Consider the following 15,690-nt stretch of genomic DNA (forward strand, 5'->3'; position numbering starts at 1 on the left):
GTGCTAGGTGCTGAGGACACAGGCATAATCACTCCTATTTGAGGAGTCTGAATGTCAGTGTATGAACTATATTCTACATTTGTGAGATTTCATTTTTGCAAATTGTGAAATGCTATTTTTCTGATTTTATTAAAAGAACAAAGAATAGGGAAAGAAAAAAAATAATGTCATATGGAGATAAATTACATTAGTAAACCATAGCTATGTTTCTTTTTTTTTTTTTTAAGATTTTATTTATTTATTTGAAAGACAGAGATCACAAGTAGGCAGAGAGGCAGGCAGAGAAAGAGAGAGGAGGAAGCAGGCTCCTGCCAAGCAGAGAGCCCGATGCGAGACTCAATCCCAGGACCCTGAGATCATGACCTGAGCCGAAGGCAGAGGCTTAAACCACTGTCTCACTTTGGCTAGGCACATTAAGATTTTTTTCTGTAAAATTTAATAGTTACACATGATTCTGCAAAGCTCAGTTCTAGGCTCTGAAATACTACCTATGGGTCTCAAAACAAAAAGGCCACTTACGAGGGTTTCCGGTAAATATAAAACCTTTCCCTCTCATGGTCTTCATCCTTTTCATCCTTCTCAGAATCTTCACTAGTAGAAGACAAACTGTCATCCCGTCGGCCCTCTTCAGGCTGGAAAGGAATGCCTGATGAATAGCCTCCTGGAGTTTTGGGAGAACTGAACACGGAATATGATCCTTCACTATTTGCGGAGTAATGGGATGGTCCTTCAATGGTTACTGACAGAAGGTCCAGTTCTGTCTCTTCTGGAAACTGAGTGTAAAAAGAGAAGATGTGAGTCAGGTTCACATTATACATCTCTTACTTAAAAAAAGAAAAAGAAAAAATACATGTTTAAGCATTTAAAATTCTCTCAAGAGTTGAATTTCCTCACCCTGAACCGTCGTCATATGAAATGGCACACCAAGGAAGGAAGGTCTTACCACAGACAGACACACTACTGACATACTAAAAATTAGAGTGAAATTTAACATTATACAAACATATCAGCCTGCTAATTAGTACATACTGTGTAATTCTTTAAGCATAGTTAAACATGCTGTGGAGACAAAGCAAACAATGTGATCAACTGTAAATCAGAAGGGCAAGAGAGTAATAAGTGATGAAAGAGCATGCAGTGTCCCTAGAGAAAGTATTTCATGCTTCTGGATGCTTTTTATAGCTAGCTTTTAAAAATGAGTCCCTAAAAAAAAAAAAAAAAAAAAAAAAAAAGAGTCTCTATTTGGCTGTAAACAACAGATGTGTCAATCATTATGTGAATCAAACTTATAAATACTATTTTTTTTTCGTTAGCCACCAACAAGTTTTATTAAAAGCAAACTGCTCATTCAAAAGTGATCATGGAAAGATGAAAAACATCCTGTTCACCAATAGACTGTTTTAATTCTCTCACTATAGGAAACAAACTTTTCATTTTTAGGGAAGGTTAAGTGTAACTTCAGTAGACAGCAATACAGAAAGATTCTGTCACATGGACTAGTTTCTTCAGTTAATTGCTTCTAGCAATTAACTGGGATAGATACATTTACAGAACTGGCTGTGCTTGAGCCTTCTTTGCAAGCAGCTTTAGATCTGCAATGCACTTGGCAATTGTCTCCTTTTCCTGGTGTACAGAGATGCTCTGCACCACATGCTTCTCCACCCAGTTTATCATGTGCTCTTGTTCCTTTCGACGCATCATGTTCTGCACAGAGATGTGATAGTCCAGGCGATTCTTCACCTCCCTGTATACCCTGTGCAGCCGCTCCCGGTAAGTAAGCTCCAGTGCCATAGCAATGTTGTTCCTCTGGACATCAAAAAGGTAATGGCGCTTGTCAACCAGTGCCTGCTGTGACTTCTCCGTATCAATTGCATCCTGGATCTGTTTGATGGAAGCCTGTTTCGCCTCTTCTAGTTGGGCAATTTTTTTTGCTCATTGAGTTTATCAGCAAATTCTCCAATAGAGGCACCATATTTTTTAGCTACAAAGATAAGCAACCCTATTGTTGATATGGCAGAGAAGGTCTCTGCAGTAATCACATATATTTCTTTGGACAGAAAATACAGGTAAGTCCAGTTCCAAGCACATTCGGTCCTGTTACACCAGTTTTGGGATAAAGGAACTGAAAGAATTCTTCAGGAATCAGGCCCAAACAAACTTTTCCTCCATGCTCAGGAAGAGGTGGTACAGGGGCAAGACTTGGCTGCCCTGTGTGGAAGATCGTTTTTGCCTGCAATACCCCTGGACCGAGAAGGGCTGCATTCTTCAGACAGGGGGCCGCTGCAGCGGCCGCAGAAAAAAACACCCGGGACAGCATGGTCAAAAGGGTCCGCCATAATTACTATTTCTTAAGGTGAAGAGTTTATTATAAACACTATGTCACTGAGAATTGCACCAGAAGGCCACTGTATTTAAGTAGATCAAAAAAACAAAACAAAACAATAACAAAACTTCCTATGACCTAATTTGTTTTTCCAATTTGAGACTTGCTCAAATATCCTTTGAAAATGGGATAAGCCTTTGTAAAGTGTTAAGTGCAAGGTAATGTAATTTGTTGATACTATTAAATACAACAAAATTAGATACACAAAAATAGAGTACTATAATAAAAATGTCTTACATGCAGAATTTAGCTTTTCCTTATTTTTTTACAATATATATGTTATTTAGTAATTAAGTAAAACAGATTTTATTCATCAGAACATCTTCAATTTTTTAAAAGTAAGAATTGGTGCAATCCCTTTGTTTTATATTTATTTTACATATAACCATGCCTTAATGATCTATTCCATAATTTGGGATTTTTATATGCTATTTTTTTTTAAACAAATAGCTTGCATTACTATTTAAAAATAGGACTTGAACCAATTCAAATATTAATGACTGAGAATTGCTTGATCATTTCAAAACATACTTGATCATTTCAAAACATACAAATAAATCAAATCACTGGTTTTACATCTGAAACTGATAAAATGTCATGTCTCAATAAAAAAAAAATGGATGGGGAAAAATCAACTAGGAGAATCCCTCAATTCAATTCTTTTTTTTTTTTTTAGTATATGTGCTGCCGAAGCGAGCACCCTCAATTCAATTCTTTAAATGATTTATTTCCAAGTTCATTTTTAGAAAAAAAAAAGGACATGTTTATCAAGCTCCCCATAATCTCATAGTTCTTTTTTTTTTTTTTTAAGATTTTATTTATTTGACAGAGAGAGAGAAACAGTGAGAGAGAGAACACAAGCAGGGGGCAGTGGGAGAGGAAGAAGCAGGCTTCCGGCCGAGCAGGTAGCTCAACGTGGGGTTCAATCCCAGGACCCTGGGATCAGAGTCCAAGCTGAAGGCAGACGCTTAATTGACTGAGCCATTCAAGCACCCCTATAATCTTACAGTTCTAAAACAAAATTCAGTTTGACTAAGTTCAGTGTAACGGCGGGATATGTACTAAAACTATAGCTTAAGAGGGCAGGGAAACAAAATGTATGTGGAATAAGTGCCAGTTTTTAATGTAACATGATGGAAAATTTCTAGACAAAGATTTATATACCTAGTGTACAGATATATTCTTAAAATTTAATTTTACTTTCATGACTTATATTCAAGGAAAATATACGGTTCGTAAAAATGTTCATTCAACTTTTAAGACGTTGAGTGGCACATTTTCCATAATGTTTTGAACATAATTTTTAAATGGATTTTTAAAATAAATGTATGCTTTTTTAATATGTACACAGTGACTCCAAAGAAATAGCATTCAATGATTAATTTGTTGTTCTGAGAGAAGTTTGACTCTAGTTTCAATTAGTTAAAATTTTTTTTAAAGAAAAGATTCATTTTGCCATTGAATGTAGGGAAAAGAGATTCACTTAGAGATTAGCAAATAACTAATAAATAGCAGTTTTTGATTTATGATTTGGTTAATTTGGTAAGCTGATTTAGAAATTCTGGAGATTCAGTAATTAATATTATACAAAGAAATACAGGACTAAAATGTTTTCATGCAAGAGCTTATAAAATATACATGATGAAAAAGAATTCAAACAATCTTAAAGCTTTATGTAAAATATTTTTGAGGTCTGAGTTTAGTATAAAATGAAAGGAAGACATTTTGAAAGCAGATTTTCAGGGTGGTTAATTAGTTTTAAAGCAAAATTTATATTGTTCTTAATAAGTACCTGAAAATACCCTTCCCCAGGACAGCTGGATTGTGGCGTACTTCCCCATATTGTTTTTTTCAACTTAATTAAAATAATAAGAAAATATATAAAAACTCATGAAAAATTAAAAAAACAATGGTTTAAAAGCAAACAAACATTCAAAAAACAAAACAAACATGTTAACATAAATTTTAACATATATAAAATTAAATATAACTTTTAAGCTGACCTTCTAACTTCTGGTTTCTGCTATTACCTCTATATGTTCTGAACTAAAATACATAATAAGATAAATTAAGTATAAACATTCCACATTTACACTTGTGTAAAAGACCTAGTTTAATATGGATTCATACTTGAAAGGAAAATTATTCAACGAAGTCTTTCTACCTAAGATCAAGCAGTATGGAATCTTTATTCTAGGTGCAAAACACTAACATGAGCAGCATGGCTCTCAAATGCTAGCACAGAGGCAGTGTCTTGCTGTTTGGTAATTTAAAGACACTTCACCCATCACACCTGGCACTTTCACTGTAGGTAGGAATTCGTATTTTGAAACTGTAACTACTGTAATTTTGTAATTACTAAAAATTATTTGACACTGTGTATCTCTAACAAATAATATCTCTCTTACTGTATCTTGGATATTGAAAGTTACTCTGGGTCCGGGAGATGCTGCATCCACACGGATTTCAGGTAGCTCCTCAGTTTCTCCTATTCGAGAACTGGAAGAAAAATATGACGTTACAAAACATTAACATTCTTTTTTTAAAATATCCCTGGACTTTATAAAGGTTTAACAAATGTCAGTAAATTTTTTACTGACACTAAATATTTCTAAATATTTACCTTATCCAAGGATTAAACTTTTGGTATCCCATTCCTTAATCTTTAGCATCTCATTAAAAAACAAAACAAAACTGAACGTTTTGATTAACATGAAATTTTCTGAAACTAAACCATATTAAAAAAATATATACTTCTTACTTTAAATGCTCATTTATTAGTAAGACAGTATTTTTCTTTAATACGTAGAATTTCCATTTTTTCATATGCTAAATATGTACGTAGTCACATCTCTTCTAAAATGGCAAACTTACAGCAGCAGTTACTAATCTGCGCATACTCATTTCTTTGAATAGTACATAAGTTTACACATAAACTTGTCTAAATAGCAATGTACTTCTTTTCTAAAAAGCACACAGTGATTGTGGTATAAATACACTAGAAGAATTCCTCAAATAAACTTTTTAGTTGGACAGTATCCATTATTACTAGTATTTGACTAATAAGGTTAATTTTTGCTCCCTTAATTATGTAATTTCCCCAAGTAGAACACAAGAAATTAGTAGTGGATCTTCATAAAGCAGTCAGCAATTATATTACTTGTTTCAGTGATGAAAATAAGTATTACCTTGCTCTTTCCATTCGTTTAAGAGGAGGTCTTCCAGAAGCAGAAATGCTTTTTGAACGGCTATAACTTGGTTTGTAACCCAAACCCCACTTATCCTTTAGAGAAGCAGCCTAATGAAATGGGAGAGGAAGGGTGATTTTAGACAGCTGCTTATTGTCATAATATCTGACTACAGGTAAAATATTCTATTCAACAAAATAGTATGTTTTCCCCAGGTCAATAACATGCTACTTTAAATTTGTCTTTAGGGGCACCTGGGTGGCTCTGTGGGTTAAAGCCTCTGCCTTCAGCTCAGGTCATGGTCCTAGGGTCCTGAGATCGAGCCCCGCATCAGGCTCTCTGCTCAGCGGGGAGCCTGCTTCCCCCTCTCTCTCTGCTTGCCTCTCTGCCTACTTGTGATCTCTATCAAATAAACAAAATCTTTTAAAAAAATTGTCTTTAAATGTTATTTAACAGTATAGATGGATCAAAGTAGAGCAGGACTCAGCCACTCTTTAGTCCTAACGTCAAGTAGAAGGGTTGTACAATGGAAATATGGTTCACTGTTTGGCCTGAGAGAAAAAAGAAAAAGATTGGGAACAGGATGAGGGGTATAGAAATAAGGTGAGAAGAAAGGAAACAAAGAGGAAAGAAAGGCCAAAAAAAAAAAAAAAAAAGAGAGAGAGAATTAAAAGGAAAGATTCTGGGAGAAAGCTGGGTGGCAGGAGGAGGTGAAAGGGAGATCAGCGGAGAGCAGGAAGGGGAGAGGAAGAGGCTGGGATGGGGAGACCAGCTGGGGTCATCTTAAGTACCACCCACAGGCATGCCTGCCACAGCACTCCATTATAAGAAAGAAAAGGAAAGGGTGACCTCAACACTCTACTTATCTCTAAATGTGTAATTAGGGTCTAGATATTGAAATGATTCCAAGACAATGGAGATATGGAATGCAAGAGGACTGAGGAGGAAGTGAGGTGAGGAAGACAGATGAGATATATGCTAAGAACACTGATAAAAGTTCAAGAATTTCCCAAATTCTCTCTACCTAGTTTTTGTGTTTTTTTTTTTAAGATTTTATTTATTTATTTGACAGAGAGAGAGATCACAAGTAGGCAGAGAGGCAGGCAGAGAGAGAGGAGGAAGCAGGCTCCCCGTGGAGCAGAGAGCCGATGCGGGGCTCGATCCCAGGACCCTGAGATCATGACCTGAGCCGAAGGCAGCAGCTTAATCCACTGAGCCACCAGGCGCCCCTCTCTCTACCTAGGTTTATTTTTAACAATTACCAAATATAAACTACCTTATAAATAGTACATAAGCAGTACTTTAATTTTATTGTATGATTGTTATACAGTAGCAAAAATTTTAAACAAAAACTTATGCATTACAGATCATCACTATCCATTTACTATCATCAGAAGCCAGTGATGAATAACTCAAACTGGATTTTATCTTCAATTTGAATAAACAATTTAGAACAGTTTTCAAACTAGGATGTCTGGGAGTCTGGGGTGGTCAAGGAAGGTCAAGCCAATAAACCTGAATCCCTGCAAACTTTCCCCTCTTCTTCTGGTCCTAGCAGCTCTGATTTAATGCTTTTTTTTTTTTCACCTCTTTTTTAAAATTTATTTATTTTTTCAGCGTAACAGTATTCATTGTTTTTGCACACCACCCAGTGCTCCATGCAAAACGTGCCCTTGATTTAATGCTTTTTATGTATTAGGGTGCAACTAAAAAATGGAGGGTTCTGCTGATTATTTAAGAAAAAAAAAAGGTTAAGAACCTATCTCTTCTGAAAAAAGTAGTTTTTCCACTAACAAGACCACCGTGACCCAAGGCAACCTACCTCCACTTGAATACATTTTAGAACTATTTTCTACTATATGTTTATAGTATATCTATCTACATACTTATTTCACTTATTCAGCAACTGACTTATTCAGCAACTGGACCAAAAAAATGTGGTAGGAAATGGGGTCAAAGATAAATAACTTGTTGTTAAAGAAACTCATGTTCTAGTTAGTACAAGCTAAGAAAAGAGAATGAACTGCTGAGAGTACACAGTGGTGAAAAGGTAACGTCAGCTGTGGAAAATGGGACGGGTATAAAATGGACATGTCAAAAGACTCATATTTGAGTTAGACACTAAAAAGACACTACGGTTTTATGAAAGGTGGATAAAAAGTATTGGCTAAGGACAGACTGCAGAGTCCCATGATTTGGGTTTAATTTTGGCTCCACCAAGGTTAATGACTGTATTACCTTGGTCAAATTACTTGACTACTGTCTCAGCGTCCTCATTTTTAAAATGGGGAAAATAATACATGCTACCTCCTTTGGCTATTATAAAATTTAAATGGGTTGTTAAATGTAAAATGCTTTAAATAGCGCCTAGTACCTAGTAGATATAGGATGTACAAATCAAGTGGTATTATCACTAGAAATGGAGAACGAAAGAGAACATAAGTATGGTCACAAAGTTTCATAAAGTGAAAAATAAAAGAACGGTCTACTCCAATAATAAAATTCTTAAATGTTTACTCACTCGCATACTGGATCTCCGTAATTTCTTACGAACATCTCTTCGAATATCATTCACAGCAACAGATTCTAACTGTTGATAACGCTGAATTTCTTGGTTTATGGTTCCTTCACTTGCACCTAATTTTCTGGATGCAAAATAAATACCACAATTAGTGTAAAGGGGTGACAGAGTAAGACTGATTTATATTTGCTCCCTTTGAATTCTTTCACTTTCAGAATATCAAAGATATATGGACAGGCCAAAATCCTTAAAGTTAACACTCATACATAGTAAACTGTTAAAAAGCTCTCTAATATTTTAGGAAACGGCTCTTTCCCACTTCCACATTAATAGCCTCCATGACAATCTCATGAAAGCTATGGACTCACTCTGCAGAATAATGTCGGAATGTAAAATTATACATATATTTAAGCCTCAGGTAAAATTTAAAGGGAGGATGTATATTTTGCTACAAGTCTCTTTTAACCCCCAAGAGCAAAACTCACACTGCAATGTAAGTCAACAGGAAAATGTGAATTGCTGTATCGTAATTAATTTACAGATCACTTTTTAGGTAATACCTTTCATTGTACAAAATGCACATTATTTGTTTAGAGTTCCTGAATGCAAAAACCACAGACACAGGTGATATATGAAGATCAGAAAAGATGAGGCATGACTATCACCTTTTGGGAAAACAAAAATTTCGAAGTTTGACTATTAGGATACTTTGTCTTCTAGAGCAAGTATTATTTAATCAATAATATGCAGCAGGCAATAGATAAAGAAAAAAATATTACCACCACCTACTCCCCACCTCTCTACTCACCTTATATCCATCTCAGTTTTAGAGAATTATTAATACAAGCAGGCAAAAAAAAAGCATGAACTTTGACTTCAGACACACACAAGTTCAAATCCCACTTCTTTTTTTAAAATTTTTTAATTTATTTTTATTTTTTATAAACATATAATATATTTTTATCCCAGGGGTACAGGTCTGTGAATCACCAGGTTTACACACTTCACAGCACTCACCATAGCACATACCCTCCCCAATGTCCATAACCCCACTCCTCTTTTCCTAACCCCCCCTCCCCCCAGCAACCCTCAGTTTGTTTTGTGAGATTAAGAGTCACTTATGGTCAAATCCCACTTCTTTAACCTCTCTGAGCCAGTTTTCTCATCTATAAAGTTTGGACAATGCCATCTAACCTCACAGAAATCTTGTGAGGATTATATTGAAATAACATGTCAGATTCACAATTGGTGCTTAATAAATGCTAAATTTGTTTCCTTCCTTAAAAATTTACATTCCAGACACATGTTGTGATGAGAACTGGATGTTACACGCAACTAAGGAATTGTTGAACACCTACATTCAAAACTAATGATGCACTGTATATTGGTTAACTGAACATTAAAAAAAAATTTACATTCCAGAAATACCAATGTTAGCAAAAGACTAACACATATGTTAATATACATATGTGAAGATATATGTAGATATATACACATATGTAGAGACATGTATATATGATACATAGTCTGTCATTAAACTGCCCAGAAATGGGGAGTTGTGATGAGAGCTGGACAGAACTTTACACCTAACTTCATCACTAATGAATGTATGATCTTGAGCAAGTTATCAAACTCTACTGGACCTTGGTGATCTCATTTATAAATTAAGGGGGAGTGTACTGGCCCAAATCCAGTTTTCTCCCTATTTCTCCCTAAAAAAAAAATAAAAAAACTAAAAAAATAAATTTAAAATTCTATGATTCCATTATTAAAAATATTATATTATATTAAAATCATTACACATACTTAAGATCATCTATTACTTTGGCCTGTTCGTTCAGTTCTCTGATATCCACTATACGCTTCATAATTTTTCTTCCTCTAAGTTCTCCTGGCTGGCTACAAGATGCTCCTTGTCTTCGATAATCTACAGCTTCCTGAAAAATCAAAAGCATGTCTGTCAATACCACTTTAGGTCACACCGCAAATCTATACTATCACAAGAATAACACCTTAAATCAAAGGAAGCATGCAAGAATCAAAGACATCTGTATCAATTAAGATGATTGGAATTCTCCAGTGATTCAAATCCCTTCATTTTCACAAGGAATCTATGTAGCTGCTACCTACATTTCCCCATGAGTGAGCTCTGCATGCTTTCAAATGGGACTGGCTAGACTGAGGGGAGCCCCACTTCTCTGGGTCACACAGATACTCTGCAGGAACAGAATGGCGCTGATTTGGGGGCGTCAGGCCTAGCAGGTGATTTACAAGTCGCTGCCCAAAGGTGAGCTTGTGGCCATCTCCACTTACTGAACTTCCATCTGAACTCTAAATGATAAACAGTAACATTAATTTCTTTCCAAGAACAAGACTATTTCATGAAATAGTTAAAAGCTATTTAAAAAATTTTTAAACCAATACCATAATAAAAGCCAAGAGTAACTTGCTTTTTAACCTACCAAATAATTTATACTTTAAAATATGCAGTACAGAGGGAAATACATTTTTTAAATATATATTTTGTGTACATGCACTTTGTTTTTCGGATTCATTTTTAGCACCTTTATTGAGATATAATCCACATGCCATAAAATTCACCCATTTAAAATGAACAATTTATTGGTTTTGAGTATATTCACAAAGTTGTACAACTGTCACCACAATCTGTTTAGAACATTTTCACCACCCACCCCCAAATGAAACCTCATAACTAACAGCAGTCTTTCTCCATTCCCCATCCCCAACTCCCCCAGCTCGCAGCAACCACTAATGTACCGTCTGTCTCTACAGGTTTGCTTTCACTTTGTTTTTACCATTAGTACATTACCTATAGGTTAAGGCACAAGTCTGTTGACAGCTAATAAGAAAAGTATCAATGAAAAGACAATAATATGAAATATTTAAAAATTATAAAATATAGACACAGGAAACCATCACTCTCTTCCTTCCTCTGCAATTATCAACTACAATATAATAAATAACATTAAGTCAATCTTTTCCCTGTCTCAGGGTAAAGGCCAGTCCAGAAAAGTCTAACAGTGAGTTTACTTACAGTATGGATAGTGGGAGACATAGTATCAACTTCATCCTCATCTGACAGGTCAGCTATGTTCACTGAATTCAGATCAGCAATGTCATCTATGTCCTCCTCTCCTGTCAGTGTCGTAAGGGTATTGCCCAGAGCATTAAGTCTTTTGCCAATGTTAGGATCCATATGGACATCGATCCCACACATCTTCCACAAAACATTGAGTGTCCACGTTCCAGCACTACTACTTTCTGTTTAAACAAAGAGAAGTGGCATTTTTGGTAAGTCTTGAGTTCGGATATTTAAATCAATCTATATTTCAGGAATAAAATGGATGATGGCCTTATTTAACAACTAATCTCTCTCACAACTAGGTCTTGGATTGATTTCCCTCTGCAGAGTGTGCACCTTTGTTTCCTCTGTGCAGCACCCTTCTTTCTCCTGTGAACTATGGATTCCCTCTTCTCCCCACTCCTGAACTGATCTACCCTCCCATGGCTATAATGGGAATTTCCACGACCCTCTCTCATTAGCCAGAGTTGGATAAGTAGGCCAGGTGAGAGTCAAAGTTGGGAATCTAAAAACCCTTCTCTGGACTTCAGGAAAAAAATGGTCCCTTCTCCAGTGCTTGAGGGAGGGGGAATAAGGTTCATGGGCTATTGGCAGCCATATCTTCTGGCACGTGTAAGGAGGAGGTCAGCAGTATGAAGAAAATGAAGCAGCCAGAGAGGAGCAAAGAAGCAAGCCCTGGTGGCAGTCGAAATCTTGGATCCAGGAGTTCCTGAGGGCCTCTGAACTGACCTTGTTCCTTATCTTCACTGAGATAGCCACTTTGAAGCTTAACTGTGATCTGCATGTATCCTAACTCCCCCTTTCAGTTAAGCTAGTTTGCATGGGTTGTTGTCACTTATAAACCAGAGTTCTGACAATGACTTTTATGTGACCTTTCTCCAAATACATATACGTTTATCTCAGTTATCACTCATTTCTTCTAACATTACTCCTGGAAATTTCCTAACCTTTTCAGTTCTCCACCAGTGGGACTGTTGGCCTTGCTACTTTCTGAGGCAAGTTACTTAGGATAAGCACCAAGGCTTGGTTTGGGGAGGATAACAAGAAATAGTAAGGAGAGAAAGGAAATCTACTAACTTTAATCAGCTTCTACTCGCACAGACATTTTGAGAGCCCTTAAATAGCTCCCTTTAGCTTACCCTCACTCTTTACTAAGTAAAATCAATAAAAATTTACATTGTACTATCATCTTAGTCAAGACAGGTTATAACTTCTAGAGTTATCTCCTAACCAGTTTCCTGAGATTTTTTTCCTTTCTTATCTTTGAAAGTGTCTGCTTTCTTGCTCACAAAAATTCAGTGGCTCTCCCACTTTCTACCAAATTAAGTTCAGACTTCTTCTTATTATCCTTTAATATTTTTCCCATATTATTTTTCACATAACTCTGTCCACCCAGTCTGGACAATTCTGACTAGACACTGGTTTCATAGCATAACTAATATTCTGCCTGCCTGAATTTTCTGACCCATACCCTTCCAGGTTTTGCTTCAGAAACAATTTTGTCTGTCAAGTCCATGTTCAAAAATACTTGTTAAATATTAACAACTCTGGGCCACCTGGGTAGCTCAGTTGGTAAAGTGTCTGCCTTTGGCTCAGGTCCTGATCCCAGGGTCCTGGGATCAATCCTGCCTTCAGGCTCCCTGCTCTGTGGGGAGCCTGCCTCTCCCTCTGCCTCTGCCTCTCTCTCTGCCTCTTATGTCTCTAATCCTAGTATCCCTCCAAATTTGAAAATTTTCTCTTTCCTCAGTAGATTTCAGAAGCAATTAGAATTTCATATTTTATTGAACTTACCACTTATAGCTTAGTCATGCTGCAGAGCTTCAACTACATTAGAATTCAAATTTATACAGAGTAAAAAAGTATACCTTCTCTTTGTCTTTCCTAAAACTGTTTGCAGTATATCAGCAAGTGTCTAATAAATGATTGTTAAATAGATAAAAATATGCTAATATTATTATAAAAATGGTTTTTTTAAATCAGGGAACACCAGAATTAGTTTAAAGACTCAATGTTAATATAAAGGCTTTATCTATGTGTGTATATATGTATATTTACATATATAGGTATAAAAGAGCAGAATTCTAATTTATTTATGTAAAAAAGGTAATACCAGCCATGAACTTACCAGCAGCTGCTTGTCCTGTAGTCCTAGAACATACTTCATAGGTGCCATCTGGAACTACACCTGCATAAAATCACCCCAAAAATAGTTTTCAATAAAATTATGCTTGTGATTAAATACTATAATTAAATCCTGTACTATAATACCAAAGATTATTATCTAAATATAAATAGGATCACTAGCCTCTTTAGGCCTTAATTTCTGAACTGCAGAATGAAACATGAAACATCTACCTTAGATGTCTTGTAATATTCCATATCTCAACATTTTTTATTTTATGCTTTTAAGAATTTAGCTGCAGCTTTATCTTAACATTCTGCACGTGACAATACCTGACTGACTCTGAAACTCTAGTTTCCAGATGCTATGACAATTTGTGCCATCCTGTGAATGACACTTTGAAAACGCAAATGGTTTAAAAATAATTTTCTGTTAATGAGAACTTCCACATTTAGGTCACAGACATGATTTATTAGCCTTGTCTTTCCATGGATCATTTTATGAGGAAAAAAATGACTGACTGCCATGATGTCAGTCTCATAACAATTAAGCTCCTAAGGTCATGGACCTATCCCTGGAACATATCTAAATTTACGTCTGAAAAATTTACTACCACTTAGCTTTAATCTGATAACTTCAACTTCAAAAAAAAAGAAAGAAAAAAAAGAGGTGAACTAAATCAACAATTTTAAATAGTAAAGGGGCATACCATCTTTGAGACAACTTTTCAAAAAGTGAAGCATAAGGACAGGATTAAGACTCTTTCTCAGTAATCCTTTATAGAAACAAAATTTCAGTCTAAACCTGACAGTCCTAAATGTTAAATGAAATGTCCTTTTGCAATTCATTCTGTAACCTAAGTTGGTATTCAAATGTTACTCAAATCTGAGTTGCAGAAATACTATAGCTTATTTTGAGAGAAACAGTCTATTAAGTGGCAATATCTATGATGTAGGTTTTTAAAAGATAGTGCCAATAACTTTAAAATCTAAATTATAGTTTTGAACCATATGGTACCTGTGTTTCACATACAAATTACAGAATATGAGAGAAAAATGTCTTGTCTTAGGGTAAAAGATTGCCTAATTAACCTTTAAAAGTCATGGTTATAAATCAGAACAAAAGGGACTTAGGTAACTCAAATCTAAGAATGCTGTAATGAAAAGAAAACCTTCTGAAATTTGAGTAACATAATAGAGGCCAAATGAAAGCTAGTAAATAAAAAAAAGGATAGAAAACTTCTAGGACTTTCAATCCCAAGAATTGTTAGAGAATTTTTAAAAATTAATTTTTAAAAAATTACATAAATTCATATATTATTGAGCCATGATGAATTAAAAAGGAATATTAAGATTTGGCGGAGTAGATCCAAATCCTCAAGGTGAGGAGAAGGAAATCAGTTAGGCTCTTCCCTGTTTTGCCTATGGTCTCTGAGTCAGAGACAGAATGCTGTGTTGGATCAACAATTAGTCTGAATCCAGGATAGCAATTTTTCCCGCTCTTTTGATCTCATGTTACCCAGGTGTTAACACAGAGCTTGAGGCTTTCAAACATCTCCTTTACTCCCCCCCCCATACTCCAGTTTCAAACTTTAATGGTTTATATAATTTTTATAAGTGAATGTTAGTGAAGAGTCTGATCTTTTCTATCTACTTATATGATCCTTTGAATCCTATATACAGATTTTTCTAATTTTTACTGTACTTCCTAGAAAACATTATCCCCCTATAGAGGCAATTCACCCAGATCACCTTTTTTTCCTAGGGCCTGATTTTAAAATGATCTATTAAAAAAAAATCCTACAGCATAACTCTATTGTTCGTTGTTTCTCTACCCTAATTCAAACCTTTCTGAAAATACTTAATGTCATTTCTGTTCTATTTATTATTACTAATAAAAAACTATTTTTCCCGTTATAATTTAGAATATTTGTATCAATAAAACAAATACTCAATGCTTCTGCTTCATTTCCAAGACACCAAACAAAAAGCATGTCATAAAAATAAGTCATTTAGTAGCCTACAAAAACTAAAACAAATAATTTTCAGCATATTAGCATTCTACTTAGTTGGTATAATATACACTGAGGTGCTGAGTTATTGTTTATAGATTTTTAATATATGATTTTGATTCAGGGGCATATTTCTTAGGCATTTTACCTTTATAATAAACTGTTAAGGAAATGGTATTCTCTCTTTGCTTCCAAATATATTTATCCATTTTAATGATTATAAAAAAGGTGAAGATACCATCTTACTAGAAATTAGTAATTTAAATTTATTTTAAGGAAAAAAAGACAGAAAAGTTATTAGGGACTTTTAAAAATATATATAACAATCTATAGAAGCTTATTTGCAAAGATTTCTGATGAAG

At 35.1% G+C, this 15,690-nt stretch overlaps 1 protein-coding gene and 1 pseudogene across 10 annotated transcripts in view; both read right to left on the reverse strand.

Moving 5' to 3' along the window:
- Nucleotides 1-15,690, reverse strand: part of KIAA1109 (KIAA1109 ortholog) — a 217,396-nt gene that overhangs the window by 32,641 nt on the left and 169,065 nt on the right. For 7 of the 10 annotated variants that reach the window (XM_045987369.1, XM_045987360.1, XM_045987353.1 and 4 more), the window contains 9 exons: nt 13,321-13,380; nt 11,148-11,374; nt 10,223-10,423; nt 9,899-10,029; nt 8,093-8,216; nt 5,572-5,681; nt 4,792-4,882; nt 4,176-4,238; nt 520-773 (listed from right to left, as the gene is read on the reverse strand). In XM_045987369.1, the coding sequence (XP_045843325.1) occupies nt 520-773; nt 4,176-4,238; nt 4,792-4,882; nt 5,572-5,681; nt 8,093-8,216; nt 9,899-10,029; nt 10,223-10,423; nt 11,148-11,374; nt 13,321-13,380 (1,261 nt within the window). The remainder of the gene's footprint in view (nt 1-519; nt 774-4,175; nt 4,239-4,791; nt 4,883-5,571; nt 5,682-8,092; nt 8,217-9,898; nt 10,030-10,222; nt 10,424-11,147; nt 11,375-13,320; nt 13,381-15,690) is intronic. The other 3 variants (XM_045987410.1, XM_045987392.1, XM_045987419.1) reach the window with 3 other exon arrangements.
- LOC123930921 lies at nt 1,397-2,349 on the reverse strand (annotated as a pseudogene).

This window comes from Meles meles, chromosome 2 (genome assembly GCF_922984935.1).
Source record: "Meles meles chromosome 2, mMelMel3.1 paternal haplotype, whole genome shotgun sequence".
Taxonomy (NCBI): domain Eukaryota; kingdom Metazoa; phylum Chordata; class Mammalia; order Carnivora; family Mustelidae; genus Meles; species Meles meles.